Below are 24,842 nucleotides of genomic sequence, written 5' to 3' on the forward strand. Positions count from 1 at the left end.
AAACAAAGGATCAAAAACAAACTTTATGACCAACTCTTGAAAGCTGACCTTGGACCAGCGGCATCCCTTGGGGGAGGAGGGGAGCACAGTGGACTAAGATAACGTCTTGGTGATGGACTGTGGGTGCCTTGGTGGTGGGTCCACAATGATGACTGTGCCTGAGGGGGGGTTCGTACTGTCTAAACACTAACAAGTATGTAAACCAATGGTGCTTCAATAAAAAGACAAAGTAAATAAAACTTTTACATTTTACAAGGTTTAATTTTCATCGCATACCCATGGAACCACACATAGCCAATCTTGATAAACAGATTGCTCATGTTATGGCAGAAAATATTTCTAGCCAACAGTTTGTCATATTACTATATTACCCAGAAACATTCATTAGCTATTTGCAATTTATTTTGGTGATCATTTTTTTAAATGCCTTTTGTTTGATACTTGAATGTTTGCCAAATAAATAGTTCGAAAATTGAAAACACATGATAAATGCACTTTCTGGATGACAAGGTATAATATGGGGACTGTTAGAAGGTGAACTCAAGATGTACTTCTCACTCAAATGACAGGACATACTTAGGGTCTGAGGCCAGTATTCGCTGAACGTGGGAGAACCAGACTGTTAGTTTAACTGAAGAAATAGAGGGTTAGATTTGACTCCTAGGAGGAAATTCTGTAGGCAGTGTGAATACTGCATTGGAGGAGGAGAGCTTAGTGCCAGGAGAAAGACTCATAAGTTCTTAAAATAAGGGATTTTTAAAGATAGTTAATTGCTTGCCTGGGTGTATAGATTCATTTTTTTATTGAATGTCGTCTTTTATAATTAAAACATTTCTAATTAATGTCTGAAAACATGATCTATCAGCATTTTCCCTTGTTCCTATTTGTTACTGTTTTTTTTTTTTTACATATAATGTTTCTTAGTCTCAGGGAAACTTCAGTAAAATGAAAATTTGCTGAATTTCAGCTTCTATTATGTTTTTCTTTTGTTGTCTGGAAGTTTGATTCCATCATAAATCACCTTAAAGTTCCATAAGCCCAAATTAATTACACTCGCATTAATGATAGATTGCAATTGTGCTTATTTACTCTGTCATTGCCAAGGCACAGACATCACTTGATTTCCCTGACTCCTTTCAAAGCTGCTTGCCTCATCAATAGGGAACATTCACTTTGTCGATTGTAAGAATTCTTGTTTATTTCAGTCTTTGCAATCAAATCTGCATATCTTTTGATTTTATGCTGCTTTTGTTCTTGGCTTTTATGTATTGTTCAGACATAACAATTAACGGATAATTTGTTTGAACTATTCAATTTTGCATGTGTATTTAAGACATGGATTCAGCATCTGATGCGAAAACATACCTCTGAACCCGGTTTCTGCATGCTAACATGGCATCTCTTCTCTGTTTTTGTGTTTTAAATCTGTTTTCAGAATACAATTGTGGAGGCTTCCATTCAGCTACCGCCTTCTCTTTTCTCACCCAAGCAAAAAAGAGAGGTCAGACCCACCGATGACTCTGTCTACAAGCTTCAACTCATCGCGTTCCGCAACGGAAAGCTGTTCCCAGCCACCGGGAATTCCACGCACCTGGCTGATGATGGCAAGCGGCGCACGGTGGTTACTCCCGTGATCCTCGCCAAGATCGGTGCGCGTGGTCTTGTAGTTGCCCGACACTGAGTAGCGTCCCCTGCTCTGAAATGCTCATTTTTGTTCCGTTGCGTTTATCCCAGAGCACTTATTAATCTCAGAGCATCCATTAGGTAGACGTCGCCATTTCAGTGCAAATGAAGTCTATTTCTGGAATCTTCTCATTTCCCTCTCTCTAGATGGTGTGAATGTGGACACCCGGCACATCCCGGTTAACGTGACGCTGCGTCGGATCGCACACGGAGCGGATGGTGTGGCCGCCCAGTGGGATTTCGACCTGCTGAACGGACAAGGAGGTTGGAAGTCTGACGGGTGCCATATCCTCTACTCGGACGCGAACATCACGGCCATTCAGTGCTATTCGCTCAGTAACTACGCGCTCCTGATGGTATGTGGTGGTTCGCTTGATGTAGAGACCCTGCTGGCCCACGTTTCCCCCCTCCGCCCCCCCATGTTGAGTTAGACTCAATTGCAGTTTTTAGTTGTTGCTTTTTTAAAAAAACTTTTGACATAACCTGAGCCTTTTAATTACGTGAGAGGTGCTGTTGGGTGTGAATCTGGCTTTCAAGGGAAATTGACTTACTACTAAATGAAACATTTCAGACTGAATCTGGTTTTGCTCATTTGCGCATTTATTTATTTATTTGCATGTTTATTTGCATTTTGAAAGGACCGATGAGAGAAAAAGAGAGGCACCTGCATAGCCACAGGAAGGCAGGAGAGTGCTGCATTCTACTTGCAAAGTAAATCAGTGCGACTAAATTTTAACCTTCTGGTAATTTGGAGCTGTCTTGGGAATATACAGTTCAACAGTCAACCTAGAAACGGACTCGTTTGCACAAAGACACAATGAAATAGAGAGGATTTTCCTGCTTTGTCACAACATAATTTTCGGACTCCTTTTGAATGTAGAGTAATGATGATCATTTTAGTGTAGTCACTGCAAGTGACAGAATTGACACAAATCATGCCTTTTCAATTTTAATGCTAATTAAGCTAATGTTTTCTGTTATTTATCATTCTTACACCTATTAATCTTTGGTAAAATAACTAGTTCTTTACCAAAGCATAGATCTTTTATTGTACATTTCACTTGCCCTCTGAAAATAGAACATTCCTAGCAGGTACAATTTGATGGATTCTCGAGGGGCTTGAGAGTGCTGTTTCTGTTTATTTACATGAAAAAATTTTTGAGCATTTGACCATTCAAGTTTTTATTTTATAATTATTGTGCTAACATTTCAGGGTCTATATTCACACATTTAGTAGTAGAAGCAATTCTGATGGATCTAAGGCATTTTCTAGGGGGGAGGCGCTTTTGGGAGAGAATACGCCTATGCTTTTTCTTCTCCCGATTTATGAACCTGTTGCTTAGATAATGTGAAATAAGATCTATTTTAGGTTTTGTGAGTTATTTTCTTTCTTAAAAAAAAATACTACTGCTCAAAAGAATCTTAAAGTAAGCTTGAATTAGAGTAGATTTTCCTCAGCCATCTTTTGGCTATCTCTCTGCTCCTCAACTTAGTATATTTCACCTTAGGAGACAGGCAGACAGGTAGAGGAAATGGGTTTTATAAAGGGGTGTTGTTTTCAGCTACTTCCCAGAATACGTGTTTTTTAGGCCCCTGAAGTCCTCGGTAGGTCCAGCTGTTTTATGTGTCATTTATCCTCTTGAACTCGAATTTAACACTATAGTTTAGGATTTTCTCTATCAGAGGGTGTTTTCTGTAACTCTCAACCTGGTTTCTGTAAGTGCGCATTTTATTATTTTGCACTCACCTTTCAGATTAAAGCATGAAGTCTTAGTAATTTTCTCTTCTATTTTGAGGTGTTGTCTCATTTAGGTTTGAGTTTGAAATCATGTGAAATTGTGAAATACTCATGTAGAAATAATAGTTATGTGTGGTATTATGTGAAATGTGTCTAGTAGTTAACTGGAAAAAGTTGGGCCAAAGAAAGGAAGCACAGGACTTACACAAAAGGCACTTTATAAACACAAATCTTAATGACGCAGTAACGTACCATGTGAAACCTTTTTTTATTTAATCATTTTAAAACATTTTTGAACTTCCTAGCTGTTCTCCTACATTTAAATTAATGTAATATTATTTTATAAAAGAAATAAGCTATTCTTTTATCTTCATATTTTTAATCTTGCAAAAAATGCAATGTACAGTTCTTTAAAGTTAAAACGCAGTAAGTGCTGTGATTTTCTATTTTCAAATAGCCTTGACTTTTCTTAAATGAAACTGCGCCACCTAGTGGCAGTTTATGTATATGACTGAACTTAACAACAAAATTATAATCAAGTTAACAGACCTTTCACAGTTGCTAATTAAATGTAAAGGCAAAGTTAATAGAATCTTACCTGCTCTTAAAGTTATATCTAATGAGAAATATTTTAAAAAAATTAAAAGTCAACTTTTTCTGGGAAACCTTTGAATAATAGATAGTATTAATAGTTAACTACAGTTTTCTTAAAAACCATCTTAAATTGTGGTTTTATAAAGCAAGACTAAATTCATTTTTGGGCAGCTAGCTATTAAAACTTTTCCTGATCTGGTTTTAAGGAATTGTGTGTTTAAAGAAGACCAAGAATATATGTATTTGTAAATCTAACAGGTGTCATCATTCACTTCACTTTCTACCCACTTCTACCAATTACAGTATAAGGTGTCATTGAGATCCAGGAAAAACAGTTAAGCAGAAATTGGGTTTGTTTGAATCATATGATATTAAATAGCCAGTTGGGGCAGAAAGATCCGTAGGGGTGAGAATGCAAGAAAATAAAAACCTCAGTAGTGAGGGGGGGATGGTTGGTGCCACAGCCAGCCAGTGTTGTGGGTTCACTGTGAGTGTTCACTGCCTCTGTGCCTGAGGCTGTTTCATTCATCTTGAACTTGCTGCTGTCTCTGACCAGGGTGTTGGGCCATTTTCTCATTTTCTTACTGGCCACTTGGGCACTCTGTTTGTGAGCTTTTGCTTAAGTCTTCCCTGTCTTACTCATGTTGATTTTTTTTTCTCTTGTGTCCGTCAAGCTAGAATTGCTCTACAGCATGATTTGACCTGCATATATTGTGAACTGATTACCACATAAGCCCAGTGACACCGGGCATCTCATGTAGATACAAAAGTGAAGTAACTTCCTTTGATGAGAACTTTTACCAGTATAATTGGAAATACTTTGATCCAGAATTCTACCTTACCACTCTTGTATTGGACCTTTTGGTTTCTCGACTTCCTAGGCGTGCCTTAAATAACCTTATATTCTCTTGCACTTTGCCATGAAGTCAGGTTTCTTATCTAGATTGATTTCCTTTCTCCCAGGAGTCTTCACACCCTGGCAAACATCTGGCCCACAGGCCTGGTGTCATCAGCTGTGGTTTACCTCTCTGTTTCAAAAGCTGGAAAGCTAAGTATGGTTTTAAATTTTTTCCTGGTTATATTGTTAAGTGGGTAATAAGTACCTGCAGAAGAGTTTCCCTTTGCTTCTTGGCTTGCAAAACATGAAATATTTACTCTCCAGCCTTGACCACGGTCCCTCATCACCTCCCCAGCGGGGCTTCTGTCTCACTGGGCAGGTCTGTCTGTCGGGACGACCACAGCATACTGGTGTGTGAGAACCGGCCCTGCCTGACCCTGGCCTGTGTCTTTTCCAGTAGTGACCTGGAATGTCACTACTGGAAGCTCTGCCCATGTCTTTCTCCTAGAATGGCCCTTTTATTTGACTTATAGGAGCTACCGATTTCTTTGAAACTTAAGTATGATAAGACTTTGCATTTTGGGAACAGAGTTGGCTCTTTGATGTTTTTTGTTAGGTTACACACTCTGTTGACTAATACCCACTTACCCTGTTTTCTGTCTCTCTGCCACATCCTCCTCCTGGTCCTTCTGCACCTGTGCAGGGGACAGTGGGGTCCCCGCTGGGCCGTGACACCAGCGCCCCCAATTCACAGAGCTAGCAGGTAACTGGCACTGTATTACTGACGTTTCCTGGGAAATTGCGAGCAGGTGGTACAAGGAACGTCTGAGTCTACCTCCCAGGTATTGAAAGGTTATCCTCAGTTGTTCTGTCCTGAATGGTGGCTCTTCATAGAAATTGAGGGGTGAGGTGTCTGTTGCTGCTGATTCTCATTGCCCCATGATTTTTGAATTTTCCCAGTGAGGTTCTGCCTTCGGGCAGGACTCAGGCACCTGGAGATCCCACACACAGCCTGTGGACGTCTCACGAGGGGTTTATGCACTGTGTGTAGCGATGGCTTCTCCTTGTCCAACCCCTGGTATTTGTTGATAAACTGTGTGCCCTCCAGGGCTGGACCCTGTTCCACGTTGCCTTGAATGCCCTGGGACGGTGTCTAGTTAACGTCGCCGTGTGAGTCGGTGATTACTGGCGTGGACTCCAGGTGGAAGGCAGGCTGGCCTTCAGCTCCCGTGTCTGCCTTCCTCTCGTCTCGTCGCTTGCTGTGCTCTTCCCGCCTCCGGGGGCCTCTCATCCACAGGGGCGAGGGGCTTGTGGAGGTCTCCCGGGACATCTGCTGTTGCCAGCTTGGGGTTCTGCTGGGGGGAATCTGCCCCTGCTCCTGCTCTGTCGGGACCGTCCTCGGTCTCCTCGCCTGTCACCTGCGCCCTTCCCGACCACTCCCAGCTGTTCTGTTTGGCGCCTGTCTCCCGATTGTCCTGTTCAAGATAGATGCTTGTGGCCTTCCCGCACCCAGTTGTCACATGGAGCTTTGCAGTTGTGTAGAAAGAGACTCAGATGACGAGTCTGGTGAATCTGTGGCTCTGACCCAGCAGCCCTTTCCTCAGGCCTGGTGTCTCCCTGCGGCCCTGTCCTCTGGCCTGGTGTCCGTGGCCAGGGTGGAGCGTCTCTCCGGCCGGCGCTGGTGCTTTATAAGGAAGGAGCCCATCGGTGCTCATATGTGTCAGGAGGCTCCGTCCACGCACGCCAGCTGACTCAACAGCCTCCCTCCTTTGAATCTAGTCCTCATTGCGGTTTGCAGAGCTTTAAAATAGGACTAATAATATAGTTCTCTTTGAGGCCTCAGGTTCTAAAGCTTTAAAATGGGCTAATAATACCCTAGCTCACAGGTTAACCCCTGTGTGGTATGGTTATGGGCCACGCCATGTAATGACCACTCTCGTTGGCTCTTCTGAGTTTTCCATCCTTTGCTCCTGCAGCCACGCTGCTATCAGCTTCATCAGACGTGGTTGGGGTCTGGTTGTGTGTCTGTCTCCTGTGACACTCAGCTTCTCAAGGGCCGGCCTCCCGCTCAACGCTACCGCCCCACCCCTGGCCCACTGTGCTTGTTGCGCTTGACTCTTGACGCGGGATCATTGGAGAAGCATATTTAGGCTTTGTTGAGCTACCATCTGGTGACAATGCAGCATGATGAGGGGAGTGAAAGGGCTTTGCAAGGGAGACATCTGCGTGGCCCTGCCTTCTCACTCACCCACACGTGGGATGCGGCTTTCTCTCTGTGTCCCTCAGAGCAAAGTCAACATTGAGACTTAGGAAGCAGTTGATCTAGTTTGTATGGAGATATATGTGAGCACACACACGCATGCGCACACATATGGAGTAGTTAGCACAGTGAAAGTTAAGAAGGTGGAATATGCATGAGGAAAGCAGCCCGAAGCATCAGACTATGGCTCACGGGAAGAGTCGGCAGGACCCGGCTTCCCTTCATCGGTGTGTGTTAGTCACTGGAGACAATCTCAGGTGCTCTGGGTCCAAGGAAGAGTTCCTGAGCGATGCTTGCTTCCCCACCAGGATTTGACAGGGTCCGAGCTGTACACCCAGGCGGCCAGCCTCCTGCACCCTGTGGTCTACACAACGGCCATCATTCTGCTCCTGTGCCTCCTCGCCGTCATCGTCAGCTATGCCTACCATCACAGGTGAGGAGACGGCGTGGCCGACCCAGACCCGTGTGCCCGGCGATTGTGGGAGCTCGTTTCATTTTAATTGGGGTACAGCTGACTGTAACACTGTGCTCTCCCTTCAAGTGAGAATGGTTGCCGTAGAATGCAGACACGTCTTCATCTCATGCAATTCGGGACATAAATAATTATAGCCCATGAGCCGGCCAAGTGCTCTTTTTTTTTTTTTTTTAAAGATTTATTTATTTATACAGAACTGGGATACAGGCCAGAGATGCAGAGGGTGAGAGGATTCACCAAGAGACAGAGTGGGGAGCAGAACAGGTAGATCGATGAAGTACACTGCTGAGGGGAGCAGCGGGCGGGTCAGGAGAGGTCTGCTGCGCCACGTGGGTCAGCTCCGGGGCAGGTGGGGACCAAACTCATGCGGAAGTGGCTTAAGCTTCTCAGTGCTGAGCTTTAACCCGCTGTGCCACCAGGGAGGGCCCAAGTGCTCTCTTAACAGCATCCAGTCGGTTTGCTGAGTCTGGGCTTAGGACCGAATACGCAAGTACGTATGAGCAGCTGGGCCGAGACCAGGGAGCAGTGGGGAGTGAGGGAAGACTCCTGACAGGTGTCTTCCACAACCAGCTCCCACTTCTTACCTTTTGCCTTTTGTGATAGGCTTTATTTTATAGAAGGCATTTATGAGAAAGTTGGGCATTTAAGTGTGGGCTGCGGCTTTTGTTAATGGGAGGCAAAGCTAAAGACACCTTTACTTTCATGGCAAGAAGCAATCAACTGAAAGGATTTGCTAAGCAGAAACTCACTTTAGAGTAAGTAGCTTTTGCAAAAATCATTTGACTGTTGTTTCCTAAGCACACATTCATGTTACGAGAGGTTTTGCTAGAATGTATTTTCCTCCTTAAGCTGGACAGATGTGACATTTCTTGACATTTTGTTAAAAAACAAAGGGAGATTTTGATGTAAAAAAAGGAGAGAAAGAAAGACTTGAGCATTTCATTATGAGAGGCCAGGGAGAAAGGCGCTGGGCTTCAGACATGTGCCCCAGAAGGTCGGGGCGGGCGGGACTGGCACTGTGCAGAAATCGCAGGAGGCAAGCAGATGCCCCGGCTGTCACAGTGAGAAGCCACCTCTGACTGGGGCACCCGTTCAGCCTTAGTGGGTGCGGTTGTTCCTTGGCGACTGCTCCTTCAGTGTGTGAAGTTAAATGTTAAGAAACTGGATTAAGCTCAGTAATTTCTCAATTTGTGTGTGTCTCTGCTAGTGGATAATTTTTAAACAAAATATTTAAACATCAAATATTTAAGTTTGGTCTCTGCAGCTGAAATTGTTGACTTGCAGGGGAGTCTCCTACTACCTGCTGCCAGTGTCCTGGCCTGGGCGTTAATATTTTCCCTTTTCTTTTAACAGTTTGATTCGAGTCAGTGTCAAGAGCTGGCACATGCTTGTGAACTTGTGCTTTCATATTCTCCTGACCTGTGTGGTCTTTGTGGGAGGAATAACCCAAACCCGGAATGCCAGTGTCTGCCAGGCGGTGAGTCCAAGTGAATAATACAAATGGAAACAAAAAGTGCCTTGAAAAACAACCTTCTGTTTTGTGAACAGTGGAAGCAAAACATTCCCTTGGTGTTTGCTTTTCTTTAATTAAACTTAAAAACGAATGCCCGTCACCTGCATAGCTTAGCTCCCGTTCTAAAATACCATGCAGAAGGGCATGTATGGCTTTAGGTGCTGCTGTCTTCCTCTTGGGGACCCAGGGCCGCTCAGGATGTCTGCTGCCATCCCACATGGAGTGTAAGAGAAATGATACAATCCTGGCCTTGGCTGAAGAGGTAGAGTGAGGCTAGTGTCTTTCCAGGTCCCGGGGCTTAGGAGCCATTGTCCCAAACTGGCCCTGGGACCGACAGAAGAGGGACACAGGAGCAGTCACGTGGCCCCGGCTGGGTGGAGGAGTCTCCTGCGCAGTAAAATGGAAAAAGCTGAAGATGGCCCTGTACCTCAGCCATGTTAAAAAGAAGTCGACGCTGGGAAGATGAAAAACTTTCATGTCTAAACCAGATGTTAGATTTTTATTAGGAGATATTAGAAACCTTAGAGATAAGGAAAGGGGTCTTCAGTGTAACACCAAAAGGCATAACTAGAAACGAGAAGTTTGACGAAATAAAAAGATTGTTAAGATTCCTTAAATGTAAAAAGAAATTATGAATTGGAGAAGTTCTTTTCAGGATGTAAAGCTCACAGAGCATTGGTATAAAAAGTCTATTGAATACAGTTAATGAGAAGACTAACAAAATCCAGCGACGCATTGTGGGTAGAGGTTTCACGCGATCCCAGCATCACTGGTGACCACAGAGAAACCACTTAAGGCCACACTTGTTACTACTTTATGACTTTTCTGTTGGCAAAAGTTCAGCCTGAAGTTCATCCACACGAGGAACAAGTGGTTTACAGGATTTTAGCCCATGTGGGTGTGGGTGTCAGAGGAGGGTTAGGGAAACTTCACCTAAGGTTGAACGTTCACAGACTGCTGGCCTTGGAAAGTGAGTGCCCACGTGAGCGGACGTAGTCATGTGACTAAACCAGGTGCGTGACTCGTCACAGCAGTACCAGCTAGAGCAGAAACCCCTGGCAGCCCAAATGCCATCGCTGAGGAAGTCAGTGAGTGGCTGTGCTCCCGTGAGGATGAAGCACTTCAGCAGTGCACTGCAGGCAAATAAGCCTTGGGAAAATGACGGAAGAAAGTTAGTCCCAGTTACTGTTACTGTTACCTGATGACTTTTTTAAATGAAAATAAGAACAAGAAGGAACAGTAAACTTTTAATGAAATACATAGGTGCAATAACATTATAACAAGAAAGCAGAGGAATAGTAAATTCAGGATATCAGGTGGCAGTTACCGTGGGTGATCCGGGTCACGTGGTTGGATGTAGGTGTTTAAGGTCTTGTTAATAGATTCTTGGATACTTTTGTTTTTAGGTTTTTTGGGTTTGTTGCATTTTGAGGTACCATTGGTGCACAGCAGTATAGGAGCTTCAGAGGACTAGGGCCACACCCTGCGTGTCACCACTGCACCCCACCACCAAGTCACCCGTAACCCTCCACCACAGTCCATCGGGACCCCTTTTCCACCTTTATTCTCCAGTTTCCCCTTCCCCATCTGCTGTTCTCAATTTATAGTCAGATGTGTAGGGATTCTTAGGAGTTTGGTTTTGTCTGACCCGTTGTTTTTTTGTTTGTTTTCCACATATGATTAACACCATCCAATGTTGGCCTTATTCCTTCTGGCTTGCGTATTAACTATAACTTACTCATTACATGGTAGCAGGTGATACTGACTCAGTCATTAAAATGTGTTTTGAACCTCAGCGATTCGGAGCTATTCTAGTATGAAAAGGAGAGTGATGGCCCTGAATTTTCTAGGACTCTGGAACAAGTGATCATTTCTTAAAGACATACTAAAAAGAGGGGAAAGTGTAGCTTTCAATATTTATAAAGATTAACGGAATTTCTTCTGTTTTTACATTTTCTTTCTCTTTCTGTATAACATCATTTTGGCTATTTCTGCCAGCGTTAATCCATGGTGTATACCTCAGGCCCCACTGAAACCACAGCCATTGCTCAACAGATGTGAGATGTTACTATTCCTGTTACTACTGCTGAAAAGACCTCTCCGCCCCACACAGAATGTCGGCTGAAAACATGCTGTACATAGATGTCTGGAGCCTACAAGGGACCGGAATAGTTCTTGGGTCGACCTAAAGCACGTACATTAGAAATAGTCCTCTGTTCCTGGTGTTCGCCTTTACATGGCTGATTCCCACTTAACAGTTGACCTTCCTCAGTGCCTCTCACGTCCGTCATTATTCTTGGTGATTATGAAAATTCCACAGTGCGTGCAATACTCAGTGACCGTGTTTATTCATTGTCCCTGGATTCTACACTGTCTTGACCATCAGCTCTCTGGGGGCAGGGATTCTGTTGATTGGATTCCAGTGACATCCAGGCACTGGCCCAGAACGTAGTAGTAGGTAGGTGCTTGGTGAATATTTATTGCCTGAATGAACTACAAAATACCTCTTGGGAAGTGGCAGAAATCCCTCAGCCTGGACACCATTTCGAGCACAGACTCTTACAAGTGTGCTTAGCACACAGTTACAACAGCCATCTCAGTTTTAACTGAAAATATTCTCTGATTTCTGGAAACAGACACATAAATTTATTTCAATAAAGAAAAGAAAGAGGCCATTGTAAAGACGATTGCCTTCCACTGCCTGGAATGGTATTTTGTTTCTAGACTGAAAAAGAGAAGAATTGTGCTAAGTTTTCTGGGCTTTAGAATGAATGTTGACTTTTACTTAAAGATTTATGAGTGGGGTGTTGGGAGGACATCTTTAGATGTTTTTACACCTCATTTTCTTATATTTTTGCAATACTCTCCTCTTCCATGAAAGACATCCCATCATTCTTGTTATTTTTGATGTCGGCCCAACTGGCTTTGCTTCTGTTACAATCCTCAATTCAGTTAGTAGCTGGCTGAGAGGAATGTCTAGGACTCTTGTGTGTAGGTTCTAAATCTGTCTAAAGGAACTGTTTGCAAGACTAGTCAATAAATCTAGTTGGGATGTAATTCTTCTATAGAATGATGGGTTGGGCTTGATCACTAAAGTTACCTTTGAAACAGCCCTCCAGGGAAACCTGTTACATGCAATTTTGTATATGCACATCAGTGGTGTAGCCTTGTCTTAAATCCCTTTCAGGGCTCACATATTCTATTGACAGTTGACTGGGATCTGATAGTTTTCCTCTTCCACCCCCTTACCCCCCACTCCACACACGCAGTGATTGAAGGCACCTGCCTCAAGCCAAGTAATTCCCGCTTTGGTTCTTTTTTTTTTTTTTTAAGATTTATTTATTTATGCATACAGAGCTAGGGTAGAGGCCAGAGGTGCAGGGGCGGTGAGAGGATTCACCAGAGACAGAGTGGGGAGCAGAAGAGGCCTGCTGAAAAAATACACTGCTGAAGGGAGCAGCGGGCGGGTCAGGAGAGGTCTGCTGTGCCATGTGGGTCACCTCCGGGGTGGAGAACGAGAGCTCATGCTGAAGTGGCTTTAGCTTCTCAGTGCTATGCTTTAACCTGCTGTGCCAGCAGGGAGGGCCCCCAATTTGGTCCTTCAGTCAGTTCTAGATGGTCCTTGGGTGCTCTACAGTGTCAAGCTCTTTTGAAAAAAGAAACTGAAGGAGAAAGATGACATTGAGAAGCAGAGTAGAAGTTGCTGCTGGCTCAGGATCAGGGAGAATCCAGGTTCCGCTGGTCCTGTGTTGCCAACTATTCTCTCATTAATTTTCTGGCCCTGGTTTCCCTCGCTACAGAGTGAAAGGATTTGGCTGGATCTGATTTCCCTCCCTTGATGCCCTTTCCACTCCATGATTTAATCTGTTAGCCACGGTGCCAGCTGACTACCTCAGGTGTCCGTTCAAAGCTGGTAACCCGAACACAGCTGTACTGGCACATGAGAGGCATCTGGGGAGGTTTAATCAGTGACTGTTAAGAGCTCTCTCCTTAGGAACGACTGAAGCATTTTGTCTTGACTTTCATCTTAGTTTTAGAAGATAACTGCTTCATCATTTATTTGATAAAGATGGAAACTTAGATTCTTAGAGAATTGAATAAGCTGTCCCCCATCATGAGGGCCGGAGGGTATTTGAGGTGTGAAAAACTCCACCAGACATAAGCCTTTCAGTGTCAAAATCAGGAATTTATCTTACTGGTCTCTTGATTCTGTGAGCCTCTTCCTCATTCCCCGTTGATGGGGCCGGTATGGCTTATAGAAGGGACAGAGGCTGGGTTCCCAGCAGACTGGAATGCCTTCACCACTCCGTTTATAATTCTGCCTTTATTTCCTGTGGACTGTGTGGTGATTTGCTTAACCTGTCAGGCTCCTACAATTCCATCGGTAATCATTGTTTAAGTGAAAGAATTTGGTATCTTTCAAGTCTGAACACTTCTGAAAATTTAGCAGTCTTGTAAAAAAAAAAAAATGCCTTGAAATGTAAAGGTTGAGTTTTCCGACTCTTAGCTCTAAAACAGGGAAATTCTCCATCTTGCATCTCCTGTCTTGAAAATACTGTTAGCTCTGTTTTTAAACTTACATTCTAGCCCAGTCTCATCCTTTGGACCTCTAAATCAGACAAAACTCCACCAATAATAGAACCTACCTGTTTGAGTCAACATCAGTGCTTTATCTTGAATTTTTTAGTTTCTTTGAGCTGAATTCATTTTTACTATTTTTTCCTTTCAATATTTGGTGTGACTCCAGATAGCTCAAAAGGTTACTTTATGCTTTTTGTTCCACTTCTGAAAGTTTGACTTTCCAGTGCAGTCAGTAAAACTAGTGGGATCCAAGAGCCACTTTGCTCTTTAAGAAGAAGAAAACTGATTCTTTTTCAGTTTGACCAAACTAGGTCGATTTGCAGTGTTTGCAGAATCCCTGCTCTGGGATTACCTAGGTTTTCATGTTGCCAAGTTTCAGCTGCAGGTTGGGTTCTATTGAAATAAACTCTGGGCAGCTGTGTAAATGGTCTGTGGTTGGCAGAGGTTTGACGATGTCATACAATTTGGTTATGTTGACTTAGAGATCCATTTGTTTAGAATGAAGCTTCTGTTTTGATTTTCCTTCATAGAATTTTTCCTGCAATAATTATAAAGAAGAAATATCAATAAGATAGTAGTTAGTAAGAAAGCTCAATTATGTCCTTGATGTCCAATAACACATGTATTCATTTTTCTTCAAGTAGATTTTAAACCTCCCCTCTCCATACATACCTCCATCTAGAAGTTAATCTTCAATTCGAGTTGCCTGAAACACAGATCATGCAACAAGTATCCTTCAGGGAGAAACTCTGTGCCATCATGTATCAATATTGCCTCCGTCTTTGATTGAGCACCTACTATGTCCCAGGTATCATGCCCTACAGTCCTTGTAGGAAGCCTCAAGATGTTTATTTATAGTCCTTTCATTATTCAAATGAAGAGAATTCATTTCCAAGAGCTGACATTATTTTCCTGAAATGACACTCTGAAAGTTTGACAAAGGTAACAGTACATATAGTGTTATTACATTCCTTGTATGTACCCAGTAATGGACAGAAGGCTTTATGGAAATTATCTTATTTCACCTCACCTTGCTTCATAATAGTCTCCATTTACAAATGAAGAAACCTGACACTTGAGATGTTAACTGACTTCGTTCAGGTGCCATAGTAGGTAAGCTATTGGTTGTAGTTTTAAAATCAGGCACCATTTTTTATTTCAGAGCTCATGCTTGTAACTGCTGATTACGATCTATTGCTCTCCTACCATCCTGTCATGTAAAGGCTCCAAACTACAACTCAGGCCTCATACTCTAAATCTGCAACGATGCCCTCGGCTGACCCTTGCCCCGTCCAGTCCTCCTTAAAACAGGCTTCAGTGATGGCTTCTCTGTCCAGGAGCGAATTTGTGGTGTATTAGTTCATGGTCATGAGCTGTATTCTGCAACCCTCCTAGATCCAGCTGTTGGTAGAACAGGAGACGCCACCCTCCACCGCACATCTGGAGGCGGAAGGGTTGTTCATTCCAACAAACCTTTGTGCAGCTTTAGAATCTGTTTTGAAAGTTACTTACCAGTCTTTTAGTAAACCTTTGTGGCTGCTACTATCCTTGATGGTTGAGAGGATTTTTTCTTTTTAGTTCATATATTCTTCAATCTTCTTTCCAGGTTGGAATCATTCTTCATTACTCCACCCTTGCGACGGTACTGTGGGTGGGAGTGACAGCTCGAAATATCTATAAACAAGTCACTAAAAAGGCTAAGAGATGCCAGGACCCGGATGAACTGCCGCCCCCACCAAGACCAATGCTCAGGTACCTACCATCATTGTGTACTGCATGTGACGTGTTCAGTGTCCGGTAGTTGAGCACGGTCCTGACAAGCAGTGGCGAGTAAATTTTGGAAAGTGAAAGGTGGGACTAGCTCCCTGGTTTAGACTCCCACAGCCGAGAGCCTCTGCCCTCGCCATGCCTGCCTGTCTGCTTTGTAAACTGGGAATGGCAGATGTGTGGACGACGGCCACAGCATCACAGAGCACTGCACACCAGCCGGGATCTTACAGCTCCACTCAGCTCTGACTGACGGAAGGGTGGGTTGGATTCTGCAGGCAAGGGTCAGGCCCACGATGCCCCTCCCTAAGAGAGCAGTCAAGTGTTGAGTGCATTACCTGACTTCTGACCAGTGGCTGTAAGTTGGAGTTTCCCAAGGCCTCCTCGGATTTAATTTCCTAGAGGAGCTCCCTTCAGGAGACCCATTTACTCTCTAGATTGTCAATTTATTATAGGAGGATGTAACTCTGGAAGACCAGGTGAAAGAGACGTAGAGGGCAAGGCATCGAGGTGGGGTGGGGGCGTGGGGGGAACTTGCAGCTTTTGCCATCATTTTCCCAAGTCACATTTTCCCAAAAGCTCTCCCTTTGGAGGTTTTGTATGGCTGCTTCCCTGCAAAGGTGTGGTTGATGCACTGGCCATTCTCCACGCAATCAATCTCCAGCACGCTCCTATGTCAGAGGGTATGGAGCTGGGGCTGAAAATGTCAGTTCACCAGTCACATAAGTGGTTCCCCTGGCAACGAGCACCCACTTTTGGGTGCCTCATTCACATGACGAGACGCCTTTATCCCTCTCATTACTGGAAATTCCAAGATTTTTACTGCCTGTGAGCCTGCAGCTGTGGGGGAAGACTCGAGACAGATGAGAGATCTACTTTGATCATCTCCATGACCCAATACCTGTTTCTGATAGATCACAGCATACAGACAGAAATGATTTAGTGCGCAAAGCACTAAAAATGGTACTGGCCATATAATGTAGCAGGCTTGAGGTCATGCCATAGATTTTAATCTAGTCAAGTATATATCAGTTTTTACTGTCTACACAAGACAAAACAGTTTTGGAGCTAGGTCCTTCCTACCCATTGCAATAAAATAAAGTATCAATAAATTATCATGCTGGAGGGTGAAACTGATCAGTGGTGACTGAGTTTATTGAATGCCAGCCATTACCATGGCACTGGCAAGGGACTGAAAGAAGTCTGGCTCTTGAGGAGTTACAGTCTGAGGAGGTGTCCTGGGGTAAGCTGGCTGCAGAAGAATTGGAGTGCAGGTAGCTCACTGGAAGCAAACGAGCCGGGGGACCATTCATGCGGCGGCCTAGGGGGTGTAAGGAAATGCCTGGCCACAGGCACGTGCCTGCTTTAGTGACTAGAACATGGTAGAGGCTGCACTGCAGATCTGGCATTATGTGGAGAGCTGGTAGACTTTCAGAAATACAGTTTGTTAAAACCACGAGGTCTGAGGAATTCAGGGTTAAAGCTGAATTTAGGCCTTTGGGGGCCACGTTAAAACATGGGCAGCCATTAAGGGTTGGTATCTAAAGAGTCTTGAGGAGAATGTGCCCCTGAGGAGTATGGAATTCTGCTGAGCTTAGAGGGTTGGTCCCTCAAGGCTGAACGTATTGGGTTGTTGGAAAAGTCATGACCTAGTTTTTTCTCTTTTCTCTGCAAAAATGTGTCATGACTTTTCCAACAACCTGATAAAACAGAGGCACAGAACATTCAAAGGACACTTGTTTCAGAGACTTCAGGCTTTATCTCTAGGGTTAATGACTAACTGGATTGGATTTAAGGGATGTATAAGAGGGAGATATTCAAAGTTAATGGCAACTTATATACAGTAGTTAGCGAGGTGCCTCCGCAGATGAGACTTCTGAGGAAATACGGTAAAAGGGTAGAGGGCGGGAGGTAAGCGCAGACCAGAGAAGCCTGGAGGTTTTCATGGAACATTTACAGAGAGGTTGACTTATACATGCTCGGGGCAGAATAGGGGACATTTAATTTGTGTCAACGAAGCCATGAGAATGAAGAGGCAGAAGGAATTGGCTGAGAGAGCAGTAATCTCAGGCCATGTTGATGTCTGCCAGATGCACCCAGGTAACAACAATAACACAGATAACAACGACAAGACTTGAAAGAGAACCCTGGAGAAGATTCTGGGGAGTCTGTCTTTGGCTGATGAGGCACAGCAGGATTGCTTGGTCAGGGGCAGGTTTGAGGCTAAGAGATTGGACATCTCTGCTGCTTGTTTAAAAGAACCAACAGATGGCTTTGACCGAGACACTTGGGAGGTGGACTTCATGCAGCTTTTCTGGGTTCTGAGAAAAACTCAAAGGGGATAAGTAAAAGGCATCTATGCTTCAAATGCTACGCTGTCCTCATGTGAACCAAGGCACCTCCAGTTTTGTAGACAGTGCAAGTTCCACTCTCTAGGATGCCTACTTTGAGAGTCCTGGAGCTTAAGGAAAGCCCAGCAGAGTGCTGTGGGGGGTGGGCAGGGGTGCACCTGGGAGTGTCCTTGTGGAGGTGGGCGCAGCGCTCACCCCTGGGAAGTTTGGGGAGGTTAGTGGAAGCAGCTCAGGATGTGGTGTGGAAAGTAAAACAAGTGATGGTGGGTGGAAAGGTTTCCGGCCATTTGTTCCCAAAGATTGAAAAGTTGTAGTTCACAGAAGTTTTAGAAGATGACAAAATCGTGTCCTTATTTGTAGGCTGAAAATACAAAAGCAACGGAGGTTAATAGGGATGAGTGGATAACAGGTGTTCTTGGAGGGAGGGTGGGGGAGACGCGTCAGGGATGGCAGAGCCCAGGTTATCTCTTCCATGCAATGCTTGGGAACTACCCACGTGACTTAGTAAAAGAGGAAGATAACACAGGTCCCAACTGACTTCCCTGGGTCTGTGGGATAGAAGAGAGGGTTTTGGTTTCGTGGCGTGATAAGCTGTCTTTCAGCAGCCCTGGGACACATTTCCGCATTCTAGTAATTGAGCATGACCAGCAGATGGGGATGAGGAGCTGAAGCGTGTGTTATGAAGGTGCATTTATCAAGCCAAGTTAGCCGTGGGCTGTGTCTCAGGGTTGATTGTGCAGAATTGGGACTGGTGGGGTGTGGAGGGAGTGACTGCGGGGCAGGCAGTTCCCTGTCCCATTTTTCAGTCAGCCCAAAGCAGCTCTGGCCAAAGCCATCTTCTCTCCATGGGACCAGCCAGCACTGTGTTCGTGTCTCTCTACTGCACTGGCCTTTCCCCTAGCTCCCCTGCTAGCCTTCAGGACAGGGGCTGGGAAGGGCCTGAGCTGGGCGCACAGTCCTGACACCGAGCCTCACTGTCAGGGTTGGGGTTGGGCGTTCCCACTGGTGGGACCGCCTGGGACCGGTAGGCTCAGCCAGATAGAGAACGAGAATGTCAAGGCATATTTTGTCTGAGCTGGGCACAGTGAGATCTTACAGCCCATTTCGTGATGGACTGGCTTTTGGTCACCAGTTGCATCTGTAAGGAGCCTGTGCCACTAAAACACACAGAAAACCCTGCCTGTCCTGTGGGAGCTGAGTGCTACTTTGTCCACAGGGTGGCAGAAGCTGACCAGCTTTCCTCAACTTGGAAACTTCCTTGGTCTGTGTTTTAAAAAAGAAGCAATCCAAATACCAATTTAAAAAAAAAGTCACTGCTAGCCGTTGCTAGCCAGGCAGGCTTCAAAAGTTAATCCTCAATGTATTATTGATGCAGGGATAATAATTAGTAGTATCAGCAGTAGTTGAAGATTAATTCAGTATTTAATCTCATGTAGAACTTGGTGGTGGCGAGACACCGCGGCATAGCCACCGCAACAGAGCAGAAGTAACAGCTGCCGTTTCGTCACGTCTAGGTTTTACCTGATCGGGGGCGGTATCCCCATCATTGTCTGTGGCATAACAGCGGCAGCAAACATCAAGAACTACGGCAGCCGGCCGAGCGCGCCCTAGTGAGTATTGTTTTCCCGGGTACCTGCTCCCTGGCTTCTCTTTCGCTCTCCTAGCACCGACGACGCTCCCTGGTTCTTGCTCCTGACACACGGGCTTCTCAGCTGCCTCCCCTTTCTCTTTCCTAGTTGCTGGATGGCGTGGGAGCCCTCCTTGGGGGCCTTCTACGGCCCTGCCAGCTTCATCACTTTTGTGAACTGTATGTACTTCCTGAGCATCTTCATCCAGCTGAAGAGACACCCTGAGCGCAAGTACGAGCTGAAGGAGCCCACCGAGGAGCAGCAGAGGCTGGCGGCCAACGAGAACGGCGAAGTGAATCACCAGGACGCCATGTCTCTGTCTCTGATCTCCACGTCGGCGTTGGAGAACGAGCATACGTTCCACGCTCAGCTTTTGGGGGTGGGCCTCACCTTGCTCTTCTATGTGGCTCTGTGGACGTGTGGGGCCCTGGCGGTCTCCTTGCACTACCCTCTGGACTTGGTTTTTAGCTTCTTTTTTGGAGCCACCTGTTTAAGCCTCAGTGCCTTCATCGTGGTCCACCACTGTGTCAACAGGGAGGACGTGAGGCTGGCCTGGATCATGACGTGCTGCCCAGGCCGGAGCTCATACTCCGTGCAAGTGAACGTGCAGCCCCCCAACTCCGGCGGGACTAACGGAGAGGCACCCAAGTGCACCAACAGCAGCGCAGAATCTTCCTGCACGAACAAGAGCGCGTCCAGCTTCAAAAACTCCTCCCAGGGCTGCAAACTGACCAACCTGCAGGCGGCGGCCGCCCAGTGCCACGCCAACGCCCTCCCGGTGAGCCCTGCGCCCCAGCTTGACAACAGCCTGACGGAGCACTCTGTGGACAACGACATCAAGATGCACGTGGCGCCTCTGGAGGTTCAGTTTCGAGCAAATGTGCACCCCGGCCGCCATCATAAAAACAGAAGCAAGGGCCACCGGGCCAGCAGACTCACGGTGCTGAGGGAATACGCCTACGACATCCCCACCAGCGTGGAGGGCAGCGTGCAGAACGGCGTGCCCAGGGGCCGGCCGGGCAACGGCGAGGGCCACTCGCGGAGCCGCAGGGCTTATCTCGCCCACAGGGAGAGGCAGTACAACCCGCCCCAACAGGACAGCAGCGATGCCTGCAGCACACTGCCCAAGAGCAGCAGAAACTTTGAAAAGCCAGTTTCAACCAGTAGTAAGAAAGAGGCACCAAGGAAGCCAGCTGCCGTTGAACTGGAAAGTCAGCAGAAGTCTTACGGCCTCAACTTGGCCATTCAGAATGGACCGATCAAAAGCGGTGGGCAGGATGGAGCCTTGCTGGAGCCCGACGGCACTGGCAACGTGAGGACTGGGTTATGGAAACATGAAACTACTGTGTAGGCTGCGGGCGGCGAGGAAGGAACCCACAAACTGTGATAGGCACATTCCTTAACTATGAACACGAGCAGACAAACCGTTTACAGCCCCCTCCCCACATTGAAAGCATTTTTGAATAAACGACTAAGTTTTGGATGTTACGTATTTTCTCGCCTCCGCCCCCTCCCCCATTGTCGCTTTTGTAATGAATTTTCAAAAAAACCTTTCAAGCGTTGTTCTAGTGGTTAGCCAGCGAGACATTTTGGGAATCTGAAATGTAATTTTGCAGAGTCTTTAATACCTACTCGACATTTCAGGCTTGTATTTAATACAATAAATAATAGATGTTTGTCCTGGTATCAAGCTTACATTTTTATATTTTACTATAGAAGCCTTGAGGTCTGTTTCAGTGCAGTTGCTCCATTGGGATATTTTAAGGAGAGTTATACATATGTCAGTTAACCAACTTTTATATGTTTAGTACCATTGACTGGCATAGAAGTCAAAGTGATTTTGAGTTTATGCATATTGTAAATATAATTTTATTTTTATTTTTTTAAAGATTTATTTATTTATGCATACAGAACTGGGGTACAGGCCAGAGGTGCAGGGGTGGTGAGAAGATTCACCAAAGACAGAGTGGGGAGCAGAACAGACCGACTGACTAAATACACTGCTGAGGGGAGCAGTGGGTGGGTCAGGAGAGGTCTGCCACGCCAAGTGGGTCACCTCCTTGGCCAGGGATCAAACTCATACTGTTCAGTGCCAGTTTTCAGTGCTGCGCTTAACCCATGTGTCACCAGGGAAGGCCTAAGTATAATTTTAAATGTTAGTTTCCTCAAAAGAGCTTATAGATTTTACTTTGAAAATGAAAATGCATAAGTTTTGTGTAGATGCAACACTTTGCCATATCACTTTGAACCTATTAATACTTATTTCGACACTTCTGTGACTTTTAAGTCGTTTAGATTTAGGTTCCCCTCCCCTCCCCAACCCTCACCCCCCTGCCTCCTCCGGCACGTAAGTTATTATTGAAGGTAATTTAAAGCTATCTTGTATATCCCTATGCATATATTCTGGATTCGTAGATATCGGCTCCTAGTTTAGTTGGGCTGTTATTTTGCATCACGTTATTCCAGTTTTGGACCTGCTTTTCTGCTGTAGGAAGAAAGAACATTTTGTTCCTTTATCCTACATCGTAACAAGAAGTGAGCAGTTTCCCCTCCTGAAATGTTGATCACTCATTTAAGCATGTATTAATTTAGTCAGTCTGTAGGTAACTAAAGGAAGGGAGGCCTGGGGTGGGAAGGTGCGGGACTGGAAAAGCAAGTTAAACACTTAGAACAAAATGAGCCCTTACTAGAAATCCCTTAACCCTGCATCTATGTTAGTATCACATCACCCATGGTAGCTTTGTAAAATGTTTTGGAATCAAGAAGTGTGAGATCATCACGTCATTCCTTTCGAAGGTTACTGTATTAGTTTGCTAGGGCTACCCTAGCATATTCTCACAGACTGGCTGGTTCAAACAACAGCCTGTTATTTTCTAAAAATCCAAATGAAGATGTCAGCAGAGTTGGTATCTTACAGGCTTGTCTCATGGACTTTAAGATGGCCACCTCTTGCTTTGTTCTCATGTGTCCTTCCCTCTCTGTGTGTGGACACCTGGGTCCGCTCTGTTTCAGCAAATTTGCTTTTAGATGAATACCAGTTATCTTGGATTAGGATCTACTCCCGTAACCTCATGTATTATGTTTTTAAAGATCCGATCTCAAAACAGTCACTTCTGGATCTATTGGGAGTTAAAACCTCATCATGGATTTTGAAGACATGACCTTAACACAATAATCATTTTGGTTACTTGAGATCCCTTGATGTTCCATACAAATTTTTGAATGGACTTTTTGTTCTGACAGAAAGTAGTGTTCTGATTTTTTTTTTTTAATTTTATAACAGCTTATTTTTACATCATTTTGTACATTTTTTTTTCCACCTCATTTGTAATCCCCGCGGGTTTCCCATCACCTGTGTGCCATCACCAAAATCCCATGCACTTCCCACCCTCCCACCCCCGTTTTTTGATCCCATTCCCCACTCCACTCCCGCAAAATGTCTCTGGTATATGGTTATTCATTATTTTTGTTATTTTCTCGCCTGGTCCATTTACTCCTGCTATGAGTGAAACCATCCGGTATTTTTCTTTCTCTTTCTGGCTTATCTCACTAAGCATGATCTTTTCCAGCTCCATCCAAGTTGCTGCAAAAGACATGTGTTTCTCTTTTTTGGTTGCTGAGTAATATTCCATTGTATATATGTACCACATCTTTCTAATCCAGTCATCTACTTTTGGGCATTTGGGCTGCTTCCATGTTTTTCCAATTGTAAATAAAGCAGCAATAAACATGGGGGTGCAGGTATCTTTTTGAATCAGTGTTTTTGTGTCTTTTGGGTAGATACCTAGGAGTGGGGTTGCTGGGTCATAGGGAAGGTCCATGTTTAGCAGTTTGAGGAACCTCCAAACAGTTTTCCATAGTGGTTGTAGTAATTTGCATGTTTGGATTTTTAATAGGGATTACATTACATTTTGTGTGGTATTGACACCCTAACAATATGAAGTGTTCCAGTCCATAAACATAATGTTTCCATTTTGTGGGTCTCTCTTAATTTCTTTCGGAAATATTTTGTAGGTTTCAGTGTACACACATTTGGCCTCCTTGGCAACTTCATTTCTGAGGATTCTGTCCTTTGGGGTGCAGATCGGTCTGTTGTCTGTGTCTTAATGCTGTACCCTGCACTCCGCTGCATTAGCTAGTTCCAGTAGTTTGTTTTTGGAATCTTTAGTCTTTATGTAAGAGCATGTCATCTGCAAGCAGGTAATTTTAGATTTTCCTGTCTAATTTGGGTGTCTTTTGTTTTCTTTTCTTGTCTAATTGTTTTAACTATGATTTCCAGTATTATATTGAATAGAAATAATAGAAGTTCACACCTTTGTTGAGTTCCAGAGGAAAATCTTTGAGGAAAATCTCATTTTCCACTATTGAGTAGGTTAGCTGAGGGCTTTTCACCTGTGGCCTTAGTTATACTGAGGTGACCCCTTATATTCCTACTCTGTGTAGTTCTGGTAGGAAAGGCAGCTGGAGTCCATCAAATGCCTTTCCAGTATCCACTGAGATTATGATGTTTTATTCCCCCTTCATTTCTAAAAGTGGTTATATTGTACTGATTTAATACCTTGTTGCCAATCATTCTTTAATTTCAGACATCCACTTGGTCATAGAGTGTAATATTTATTTATTTGTACAGAACTGGGGTACAGGCCAGAGATGCGGAGGGTGAGAAGATTCACCAGAGACAGTGGGATACAGAACAGGCAGATCGATGAAGTACACTGCTGAGGGGAGCAGCAGGTGGGTCAGGAGAGGTCTGCCGCACCGTGTGGATCTCCTCCGGGGCAGGCGGGGATCGAACTCATGCGAAAGTGGCTTAAGCTTCTTTATGCTGTGCTTTAACCCGCTGCACCACCAGGGAGGGCCAGGGTGTAATATTTTTAATGTGGCATTGATTTTTATTTTTTTTGGCTAGTATTTTATTGATGATTTTTGCATTGATAGTCATCCAATACTTGACCATTTGATAAGATGTAAGATTTTCAGATTTTCTGTAGATTCCTTTTATAATATTAGCAATTTGTTTTAACACTGGCTGTTGCTATTTTTTGCCATGAGTTGGATTTGGAATTTTATTAAGTGCCTTTTCTGTTTTTAGTTATTTTGTATTATTTGCTTCCCCAGAGTTGAAACTAATATACAAGTAAAATCTCCCTCTCATTTTTTCCATGTTTTCTGATATTTAGACAATTCTGTTGTGGTGGAATGTTGGTAGAAATACTCGTGTTCTGACTCCCAAATGCTATTAATTCCTCTTTGTGTACATACTCTTAATTCATTATCATCCAAGTGAAATATCCAATAATAATGTGAACATAATTTATGGCACTGTGGTTTTGTGGATTTCATAAATGATTTTAGCTATTACACAACTAGGAAGAGGCTTAAGAATGAAAATACATTACCTTAGGCAAACTAAA

At 44.5% G+C, this 24,842-nt stretch overlaps 1 protein-coding gene across 1 annotated transcript in view; it reads left to right on the forward strand.

Moving 5' to 3' along the window:
* Nucleotides 1-21,153, forward strand: part of ADGRA3 (adhesion G protein-coupled receptor A3) — a 99,396-nt gene extending 78,243 nt beyond the window's left edge. Inside the window, exons 13-19 of the mRNA XM_004681374.2 lie at nt 1,436-1,649; nt 1,831-2,039; nt 7,422-7,546; nt 8,942-9,065; nt 15,289-15,434; nt 19,315-19,410; nt 19,537-21,153. Coding sequence (XP_004681431.1) covers nt 1,436-1,649; nt 1,831-2,039; nt 7,422-7,546; nt 8,942-9,065; nt 15,289-15,434; nt 19,315-19,410; nt 19,537-20,779 — 2,157 coding nt within the window. The 3' untranslated portion in view covers nt 20,780-21,153. The remainder of the gene's footprint in view (nt 1-1,435; nt 1,650-1,830; nt 2,040-7,421; nt 7,547-8,941; nt 9,066-15,288; nt 15,435-19,314; nt 19,411-19,536) is intronic.
* Nucleotides 21,154-24,842: the final 3,689 nt, after the last annotated feature.

Source organism: Condylura cristata, unplaced genomic scaffold (genome assembly GCF_000260355.1).
Source record: "Condylura cristata isolate star-nosed mole 26May11 unplaced genomic scaffold, ConCri1.0 scaffold00012, whole genome shotgun sequence".
Lineage (NCBI taxonomy): Eukaryota > Metazoa > Chordata > Mammalia > Eulipotyphla > Talpidae > Condylura > Condylura cristata.